Genomic DNA, 11,068 nt, shown 5'->3' with positions numbered 1-11,068 from the left:
TGAATTCCACGCTAATGTATTGGCAAAATACGCTTCCGCACATGCACAACGTCACAAAGTGCAGCGGACAATTTAAAATATTTTGTCGCCATAGACTTCTATGACTTCCGGGCCAAGCGTCAAAACCACACCCGCCATGGCGCATCTCGATGCGCAGGTATGAAAGACCCCATAGAGTTTTATTGCCGAGCGTTACTGTGCGGTAACGCAACGCGATCGCCCCAGTGTGAAATGGGCCTTAAAAAAAGTCATTTTTAGGAGTAGGAGGATAAATATAATTGTTTATCTCATCAGTTTATTTTCACCTCAGGTTAACTTTAAGAACAAAGGAGAGCCATGATCATGCGACCACATGCATAATAGATCAGTATCTGTCTATGACTGCTTTATTACTACTGAAATGTGTTGCAGTAGACTGGGAACTTGACAAGGTGCATAAAAATGTTCCTGGACTTTGGTTTTACATAAAAGTATCCCTATGTCACCATATGTAATGGGGTATATTGTCTGCAGGAACAAAGAGGAACCATTTACAAATAATTTACATCTTGGTGTAGGGGACCCAAAAAGTGTTGCACTCGCTGAGTCATACTGGGAATTTGGTGTACAGGTTGAGTGTGGGAGGGAAGAGGGTCACAGGAGTTCCACTCACAGAGGTGCCACTGGTGACTCGATCAATGATACAGGAATTTATGGTTGGACATCTCACACATATTCCTGGTGTCCTATTTACGTTGACTGCGACTCTATTCAAGCTGTACCACCTGAATATCATTTGCAACCTGCGCCTTAATTGGATCTGCTACATAGTAACCCTGTTGCAAGGCCTGAAGACCAACCCCAAGCCTGCATTCCCTCTTGCTGACGTCAAACTCATTGACGTGATACGTGGTTTTATTAGTGTTCAGGCCCTGGCTTTTCAGGGCCATGTTTTGGGAAATGTGGTTGAGGCCACCCAGTCTCACCGCAGTTGGGACCTGGGACAACAGGTTGCTTCTGTAGACGGTGTTTATTCTTCTCTTCCTTTGCATCCTGTGGATGCGTCTGTGGTTAACGAACTGCGATAAGGAACTGCATCGTAGTCCACAGTCCAGGCATTTCAGCTTGTGCTCACTTTGGGTGCTTGTGGGTAGTGGCTGACACATCTTTTCATTCAGGGCTTCCACTCGCTGGCTGTCAACTGTCCATTTCTGCACAGGTTGGTCGATAGGCTGTAGGTGTTGACCATGACTTGGAACCTTCGGCATATGTTCCTCCTGGTTCCCTACTCGCTGGTTGCCCACAGACCATTTCAGCATGGGTTTGACATCTTCTTGTATGTGCTGATTGCCACCGAAACGGTCAAAAGCAAATTCATTCTGTGTTTTTACTTCTTGGCCGTTCACTGACCATTTCATAACCTCTTTGGGCTGTGTCTCCATTTGGAGACCTTTCTCTACTTTAATATCCATTATATTTTTCATTTCTACTGGCTGGCTTCGATTTGACCATTCCAATACTTGGCTGAGCTGTGGTTCTGCCTGCTGATCAATGGGCAACAAGTCTTCTTTCTCTCGCTTTATGTTTAGAATGAAGTCTGAAAACCTCATCTGATGTTCTTTCTGGGGTTCCTGATGGACAGTCTGAGTGACATGCAAGGGTTTTGAGTAGTTTTCATTTCGGGGTTGCTGGTGTTGACTAATGTCTATCATATCTTCCCTCTCAGATTTGATATGTTTACTAATGTCCAGTGTTTCCTTCTGGGGTTCCTGATGGACAGTCTGAGGTTTCTGGGGTTCCCGATGGACAGTCTGAAGTTTTAAAAGTTGAGTGGCATGTAAGGGTTTTGAGTAGCTTTCATTTTGGGGATTCTGGTGTTGACTAATGTCTATCATATCTTCCCTCTCAGATTTGATATGTTTACTAATGTCCAGTGTTTCCTTCTGGGGTTCCTGATGGACAGTCTGAAGTTTCTGGGGTTCCTGGTGGACAGTCTGAGGATTTGGATGTTGAGTGGCATGCAAGGGTTTTGAGTAGCTTTCATTTTGGGGTTGCTGGTGTTGACTAATGTCTATCATGTCTCCCGTCTCAGATTTGATATGTTTACTAATGTCCAGTGTTTCCTTCTGGGATTCCTGATGGACAGTCTGAAGTTTCTGGGGTTCCTGGTGGACAGTCTGAGGATTTGGATGTTGAGTGGCATGCAAGGGTTTTGAGTAGCTTTCATTTTGGGGTTGCTGGTGTTGACTAATGTCTATCATGTCTCCCCTCTCAGATTTGATATGTTTACTAATGTCCAGTGTTTCCTTCTGGGGTTCCTGATGGACAGTCTGAAGTTTCTGGGGTTCCTGGTGGACCGTCTGAGGATTTGGATGTTGAGTGGCATGAAAGGGTTTTGAGTAGCTTTCATTTTGGGGTTGCTGGTGTTGACTAAAGTCTATCATATCTTCCCTCTCAGATTTCATATGTTTACTTATATCCAGTGTTTCCTTCTGGGGTGTCTGATGGACAGTCTGAAGTTTCTGGGGTTCCTGATGGACAGTCTGAGGATTTGGATGTTGAGTGACATGCAAGGGTTTTGAGTAGTTTTCATTTCGGGGTTGTTGGAGTTGACTAATGTCTATCATATCTTCCCTCTCAGATTTGATATGTTTACTAATGTCCAGTGTTACCTTCTGGGGTTCCTGATGGACAGTCTGAAGTTTCTGGGGTTCCTGATGGACAGTCTGAGGATTTGGATGTTGAGTGACATGCAAGGGTTTTAAGTAGCTTTCATTTTGGGGTTGTTGGAGTTGACTAATGTCTATCATATCTTCCCTCTCAGATTTGATATGCTTACTAATGTTCCAGTGGTTCGACATCTGATCATGCTCAGGGACTAAGTGTTGGCTGATATTTTCAATGTTGGGCACAGGTTCACCAAGAAAATGGATGTATGGTGTTATGTCTACAGTGTTGAGCAGTTCTTCATACTGGTTCTGTGTAGGTTGTAGAGTTAGTGCATGATAATTCTGTTTGACAATCCCTGAAGGAAAATGCATTCTCTTGTGCCGACTGAGGGTGGAAGAATCGTTGAAACATTTGCCGCAGATGTCGCATCCGTAGGGCTTCTCTCCGGTGTGGACTCTGATGTGTCTCCGCAGCTTAGCATGCTCTACAAAGCCCCGACTGCAGATGTGGCACACAAAGGGCCTCTCCCCGGTGTGCCTTCGCATGTGGATGACCAGCGAGGATTTACGCGGGAAGCCTTTGTCACACAATGTGCAATGGAAAGGTTTCTGGCCGTTGTGAGACTCCTGGTGGACGAGTAGCTTACAGCGGTACACAAACGACTTGTCGCAGTCCGGGCACGAATGAGGTTTAGCACCATTATGAGTTTTCTGGTGTGTGACAAGCTTAGACTTGTAGAGGAAGCACTTTCCACAGTCCGGGCAGGCATGCGGCTTTTCTCCGCTGTGAGTCTTCTGGTGGATGAGCAGGTTGGAGTGGTGCGTGAAGCAGCGGCCACAGTCTGGACACGGGTGAGACGTCTGTCTCTGGTGAGTTTTCCGATGGGTGGTCAGCTTAGACGGGTAAGTAAAGCACTTTTGGCAGTCCGGGCACTGGTAAGGCTTCATGCCACCATGAACAATGAAATGCCGAACAAGAAACTTCCATACGTCGAAAGTCTCACCACAGCCGGCGCATATGTAAAGTTTTTCTTCAGAGTTGGATTCATCAGGGGAGGGTTTATCATCCGCTGCTGACTTGTGGAAGTCCTCAGACTCAGGGCAGCCATCGAGTTCAGGAGAGTCCTCTGGCTCATGTTCCTCAGTCTGTTCCTGGCACTCCTCCTGATTACAGCTTTGCTGTAGCTCCTGGCAGTCTGCTGGCTGGACACACTCCATGGAATCCACCAGATCTGTGCACTCGACCTCTGGCTCTTGGACCACAGCTGGTTCAGGAGAACCCTTTGGCTCATGTTCCTCAGTCTGTTCCTGGCACTCCTCCTTATTACAGCATTGCTGTAGCTCCTGGCAGTCTGCTGGCTGGACGCATTCCTCTGAATCCACCAGATCTGTGCACTCGACCTCTGGCTTTTGGACCACAGCTGTTTTTTTGCTTTCTTCTTGCAAAGAACACAAAGAAGGCTGCTGCTCCTCAGAAAGATCCTCTATAATTACACTCTGACTACAAGGCTCTTCCGTTTCCACGTTATGGACCTCACTGGTCTTCTGTGGGGTGGAATCTGCATAGGTCTTCACAGTAGGTGCAGGTATGATCTGAACTGGTTTCTCTTCTGCCAGACGGGTCCCAATGCCAGCCGCATAAATGGATGCAGCATTTTCTGCAAAAATGAGAAAGAATTGTCAGATGACAAGGAAATATTTAACCAACCTCACTTGATCATTGTTACAGAAGGAATGGAAGCAGTCTGTGCAAAGCCTCAAATGTGTTGCAAAACCCAAATTCAGCCAAACTTTTATCTGAGCTGTCAGAATTCTAGCGGTTTTATTTATGCAGGAAAAGCTGTCATATGTGTATGTTTTAAGTTTTAATGTTCTATGCTAAATTTCATTGTAAACTGTAAAGTTAGAGTACTTTTTTTAAAATATTGCTCTGTGACATCTCAGCATATTCCAAGAAGTGAAACTCATAATTAGATTATTCTAGTTACAAAAAGCCAGAACATTCTTGTTTATGTTAGTGCGTGGCCTTGACATTTGAAAGATGCTTCTGTGTAAAGACTGGGAACAAGTTAAAACTCACATTACTGCAGTAATTATATATGTACATTTTCTTAATTATTACACATATATATTATTAATCTAAATATTAATAATAAATACAGTCCTTCTAAAGAAAGAAATAGTTATTGTTAAACCCTATATAATTTAATACTTTGAAATACATTTAAAAGCTGGATTCTACCAGTAATACTTTGAGACAGTAAAACATTCTCGTGAGATTGTTATGATTCTGGAGGATTGTTGACATGTTCTAGTCTCAGCTAGCTGATAACACATGATGTTTTGGGAACAGGCTTTATAAAAAATAAAACAAAGAAGGTGTTTTCTCAGTTAAAGATGATTCAATGATGCCACCTGGCGGTTTCATAGTCTTATAAAATTAATACAGATTGTTATTACATGATGAAATGGTGACCTCTAGCGGTGGAATTATTATATTTATTTGTTCATAAAGAAAGGCAAATATATGGAAAATTATTTTATATTTTTAAGATTTAATATGCAATTATTTCTTATATGATTAATTGTTTTAAGAAGAATTATATAATAAGCTTTATATTTCAATAAGTATATTAGAAGCCCTGTATGTTTCAATAAGCCCTAAATTGCTGAAGACTCTCACAGGTCTGTGTTAGTGTCAATTTGACCAAGCTTATGTCTGGGAAAGTATCGAGACATTCCAACCTAATTAGCAGAGAACACTTTAGGGCCTGTTCAGACTGTCAGCGTATCAAGAACGCGTATAAATTCAAAGAAACGCACGTTGAAAAACGCGTTCTAATGCGTTTTCTATTGCGTTTTGCACACACACGTGACCCAGGGGAAAAAAAAGAATTATGGGAACCGCAGAGGAAACGTACGCTTAAAACGCAATAGTACGCGTTTTTGATACGACTCCATAGACTTTCATTGCGTCCGTTTCTATGCGTGACGCACAGAACTGCATGCAGCAATGCGGATAAGAAACGTATGCGTCTCATACGCATACATGTGAACTAGCCCATTCAAAAGCATTAGGAGCCGTTTCTATGCGTATTTGGTACCCGTACCCTGAAAACGGCTCGGAACGCGCATAGTCTGAACAGGCCCTTATCAGAAATGCGTCATGAATGATATTGTTTAGTCTTAATGTCTGGGGAAAAAAGTCAACCAGCAGACAAGATTGCTGGTGACGTCCATTTTTAATCAACTGCGTCAGAAATGACCTAATCAGAATTTATAAACAATAATATTATGACTTAGGTATTCAAAACATGATAAAGCATTGACGCAAGGTAGCTTTAGCCAATCAGAGCCTGGGATTCAGGGAAATTCCAGATTAGGCAGCCATATTGCATCCTATCCCTATAAAAGTAGGAGCTGAAAGCTCATAGTTTGCAGAAGCCCAACAATCTCCTGAGAAGTCACATGAGGCAGAAGCTACCTTCCCACAAGTGGTTCTAGATGCTGAAGAGATGTCAGAGAAGGGGTAATATGCTTAATATTCTGGTGATTTATTTTATTAATTTTTTAGCATTGACTTCTGTTAAGATGTTAGCAAGAAGTTTTTTTAGAAGCTATTTTTTATGCTAGTTCTTTAAGAAGATTATTACAAGTTTTACACAGCTACTATATACACAGCTATTGATACAGATGAGACTACTTTTGATCTTATTCTACATAACACAACTGTTATATTCTTTTTTGAATGTGCTTAGAAGATTGATGATCGCTTGGCTATAAAAGCCTTGATAAGATGGAATACTGTTAGAAGGAAACACTACTTAGAATTGTTCAATGTTTTGTATATATGCTGTATGATAAGCAAATACAATGTTTTATATAAAATCCTATACTGAATGCTTTGATTCATTTCAAGGTACACCGCCAATCTATAATTACTGTTATAGAGGGTTCAGACCCCACTATGCCGGATTTATATGATAGCAACGCTTTAAGGGCTGGTCCTTTACTGAGTTAGCAATCCTGAAAAAGGCAAGAACCGCACAGGTTTTTGACAGAGCTTCTAATAGACTAGGGAAGGGTTACAACCTCCAGTCAAAACTTTTTCTGTAGTTCTTGATATTGTGGAATGGGTTACAACCTGACTAGAGCATTTTTAGCTGAGCTTTAGAATCGCCAAATGAATGGAGGGGAACCCAAACCCGCGATTGCGAGTTGGCCAAATAAACTTGCAGTTTATTTAGGCCCCTGTTACACTCGCGGTTTCCTGATTTGCCACAGAATTGCAACAACAATGCAAGGCAATGGGGCCTAGCACACTACGGGCTTGATTCACTAAACCGTGATAACTCAAACATCACACCTTATCAAAGATATCACACCTTATGAAAAGTTATCACACGTTATCAACATTAACAAGCCTTATCAGAGTAGCATAGCAAGCGCTACGAACCCGCAGGGACTCAGGGCAGGACGAGTGCCGTTGCCAATTAGCAGGCATAAGTTCTTAGCGCTCGCTATGCTACTCTGATAAGGTGTGTTAACTTTCATAACGTGTGATATCTTTGATAACGTGTGATATTTTTCTTATCATGGTTTAGAGAATCAAGCCCTTATTCCGGGAATACACAATGTGTTTTTGCGTTCATTTTTGCCGTAGTTTTCGCTTTGGATAGATTCTACTCTCGATTCACTGCTAGATTCTCCTCTCGATTCCTGATCTTTTCTTAACAATTTACATTCACTTGAATGAGTAAAATCGAAACGAAAGTAGAATAGACCAGATTCGACGGGTTGGAATTTATCTATCGAACCCATCTATCTAAAGTAAAAACTTAACGTGTATTCCCAGCATTACCGTGTTGTGCTGAAAGTTTTCTGATCAGCTGCCATCCCACTGCAAAGTTAACAGCACAATGCCATAAAATTCTGTGGCGACGTACATGTAAGTCAATGGGCGCCGCAGAAAACTGAATATTTTGGCGCCGGTGTTGCAGCGAGCATTTGCAGAGCGATGTGATTATGATGGGAAAACCCAGGAATCCCAGTGACGTACTTCCTGTCCAGCAGGAAGTACGTCACTGGGCAAAGTGCGTCGCTATGCATATAACCCTGCCAGCGCACTCTACCGCAGGGTCATATAAATTACATTTTCAGCCAGAACATCGCACTGCAATGGCCAAGTGTAAAACCGGCGAAAGCGATCCAATGCAAAAAATAAGAGCGCTGCAAAATCACTTTTGAATCGCTTTTCAAAAGCGATTTTGCATCGACTTGCGGGTGATTTGGGGATGTAAATAAAGTTTATCCACTTCTCGCCCAACCATTAAGGGTTACGCGTACGCTGGGTGCACGAGCATTTCAGCAAACTGGATGTACTAATTAGTACACAAATAGAAAGTTTTAAAATGTCCATTTTGCAGGGCGTGGTTAAACTACTTGCTGGGTCTCCCGAGGTCCGGCTTTTATATGGAGATAGCGAAGAACCTGTGACCTCTCGTGCTAGGGGGCGGGCCTACACTCCGGAAGCCTGTGGAAATGAACTTTGGAAGCCCGGTGAGTATTTTTTTTTATTTTTGCAAAAAAAAAATGCAAATTGGAAGCACTGTGCAATCGCTGGCAGCAGGGCTATATTTGTACTCTTTACCGCCCAAGGCCACTGTCACCAGCTGCCCTCCTTCAATATCGGTAGCCAGATGACCCCTTCCCTCCAGTATAGGTAGCCAGAGGACCCCTTCCCCTTTCCCTTCAGTATAGGTAGCCAGATGACTCCCTTAATCCCTCCTTTTCCCACCCCCTTCATAGGTAGCCAACTTGACTTCACACTGCAGCAGCCATCAGTGTCACTCATTTCTCAGCTCGTCTCCCGTGCTGAAGCTTCCTCTTCCCCTCTGTCTCCAATGCTGCCCAAGTCCATAGCTGCCGGCCACAATGCAAGCATGCACAGAGAGCAAGGTGGCCGCTGTACAGGGGGCTGACGGCAGAGTACCGTGGTCAGGCACTCGCCTGATCTCCCTGCACTGCAGCATTTGCAAGCATGCAAATGCTGCATAAGTTTAGCCTGCTCCTTTGGTGCCCTTGCTCCTGTGGTGCCCTAGGCCCTGGCCTAGGGGGCCTTGGCCTAAATCCGGCCCTGGCTGGCAGTAAATTGTACAGCGCTTCCAATCGCCCTACAAATCCCGCTGGTATTCGCTGTAGCAAACGCTACCAAAAAAACTGAGTGCTTGCAACAGCGATTGGAGATCTGTAGTGTGCCCCAGGCCTTAAAGAGAATCTGTAAGGAAAAAAGAGCCCCTATGGAGTACTAACCTCGGGAGGGGAAAGCCTCTGGATCCTAAGAAAGCTTTCTCCATCCTCTTCAGACTCGGTGATCCAGCGCTGCCAGCCCCCGAAAGTCCGCCTACAAGTAATACCCGACTCCCGCCTGCGCAGTATTGCAGACCCGATCGGACTTGGCTATTTCCACCGAAACCCAAGGGGAAGCTTGTACTGTGGCTGCGCAGAAGTCAGGCTTGGTAAATATTGCTTGCACGCTGTTCGGGGGCTGCTAGCGCTGGATCCTGGAGTCTGTAGACGATGGGGGAAGTCTTATTAGGATCCGAGTAACCCATAGTGGCAGTTTCTTTCCTTACAGATTCTCTTAAATGTTTTCAGTCCCCTCTTTTGAAGAACACTCCACGCTAACAGTCCCATTGAGAAATGTTTCCTGAATAATAATAGCAGCAATGTCTCCAAAAGGGGCAGAGAAATACATTACAAAACAAAAATCGTTTTTGTAGCGTGGGGAAGTTGCATGCCTTGTCAGGTTTTTTATTGTTGTCTGTGTTCCCACTTCAGAGACTTTCCCATTATTTCCAGTTGTGGTGACCCTCACCCAGCACTTCTAAATGGGAAATAAGGGATAGTCCCAGTAAGGCCACAGATGGGTAGGACAACATTATCTTGTGTAATATACCTCAGGGCAGAGCTGCTGCAGTCAGCTACTCTTGTCCTGCATGCCAGCCTACATGTGGCTGGACAGTGTACTGTTAAAGTGAACCAGAGAATAAGCACCCTCATGTATTTACCATAAAATCCCCGACTGAGCATTCAGTCTGGCTTTGCTCAGGAATCATTATAGCGGAGTCTGTCTTCTCTGATGTCTTTTCAAGCCCAAGCCTGCCCCTTCTGGCTCTGCTGTAATGACTCAGCTATAATGATTCCTGAGCAAAGTCAGACTGAATGCTGTTTGTTTATTTGTATTCATTTAATAAATGTGTATTTTTTATTACTTTATTTCCCACCCTTCCCTTGGCAGCCAATCCCAGCGATGGGCTCTCATAGACATTAGCCTATGAGAGCCGATCGCTCTCTCTGCCTCCCAGGGGGACAGCCGTGTCACACTGTCCCCAGTACAGCACTGCCTTAGATCGCAGGGCTGTACATTGTAAATATAACAATATTGTGGTTTCGCCGTCTAACAGTCTCCTAGCAGCAATCGCCGCTGGAAGACTGATGACGGAGCGGAGATGCGCGCAATCTCCTGCAAAACCCCGCCCCAGGACTTCACGTCAATTGGCGTTGAGCGGTCCTAGGGCTGCCGCTGCGTCCACGCAAATTGGCGTGGAGCAGACGTTAAGCAGTTAAAAAAAAACCTGCGCACCAGCGCACGCTATGTGCAGGGGTGCTGAGTAGTGTGTGCTAACTTATGCTCGCTCTCTGAAAAACTACTGGCCACTCCTTTATGTCTGCCCTCAGCATTTTGTAAATTTGAAGTATGTGATCACCACACTTTGATTGGCCCAATAGGTTGCCCGTCAAGTGACTCCCTTTCACCAGGCTCCGAGCTTTCCCTGGAAGAACAAGTCCCTAGATCTTGCCACGTGTCTGGTCTGTGCACAGTCCAGGCTCAGTAACCAATGAGGTCATATAAGAATAGACACAGACACAGAACATAAGTAGGTGAAATCCGCTGCACCTCGGACACTAGGATGGTGCTGGAACTAGGCGACTTGAACCATATAGAAAGCAGAAAGGAGGAAGTTCCACACAAAATCCTTGGTTTAATGTAATACCAACTTTATTGACACAGGTAAAAGCCGTACAGCCTGGAAGCTGACATGTTTCGGACCCGCAGGTCCTTAATCATAGCACCGCTTCCAGGCTGTACAGCTTTTACCTGTATTAATAAAGTTGGTATTCCATTAAACCAAGGATTTTGTGCGGAACTTCTTCCTTTCTAAGGTTATTTAAGAGTGTGAAATGTGTGGCATTCCAGAGAGGAAACCGTAGAAATATTTGTAATATTACCTTCCCCAGGAAGTCCCGATTCCACCGATGTCCGGCCATTCGAGTAGTCCCCGTAAGGGACGTTCCCCATCAGAAACTTCAGCATGATTTCAGGCCTCACTGCACTCGGATCTGCACAAATAAAGTGT

General features: G+C 44.2%; 1 protein-coding gene across 4 annotated transcripts in view; it reads right to left on the bottom strand.

Annotated features, from left to right (window-relative positions):
• Positions 1-360: 360 nt before the first annotated feature.
• LOC137518082 (uncharacterized) overlaps positions 361-11,068 on the bottom strand; it is a 49,810-nt gene continuing 39,102 nt past the window's right edge. For all 4 annotated transcript variants that reach the window (XM_068235375.1, XM_068235376.1, XM_068235374.1 and 1 more), the window contains 2 exons: positions 10,941-11,051; positions 361-4,306 (listed from right to left, as the gene is read on the bottom strand). In XM_068235375.1, the coding sequence (XP_068091476.1) occupies positions 747-4,306; positions 10,941-11,051 (3,671 nt within the window). In that variant the 3' untranslated portion in view covers positions 361-746. The remainder of the gene's footprint in view (positions 4,307-10,940; positions 11,052-11,068) is intronic.

This window comes from Hyperolius riggenbachi, chromosome 5, assembly GCF_040937935.1.
Source record: "Hyperolius riggenbachi isolate aHypRig1 chromosome 5, aHypRig1.pri, whole genome shotgun sequence".
In the NCBI taxonomy this organism is placed as follows: domain Eukaryota; kingdom Metazoa; phylum Chordata; class Amphibia; order Anura; family Hyperoliidae; genus Hyperolius; species Hyperolius riggenbachi.
Note: the sequence above shows the minus strand (reverse complement) of the source record. Positions and strands in the feature narration are given on the sequence as shown.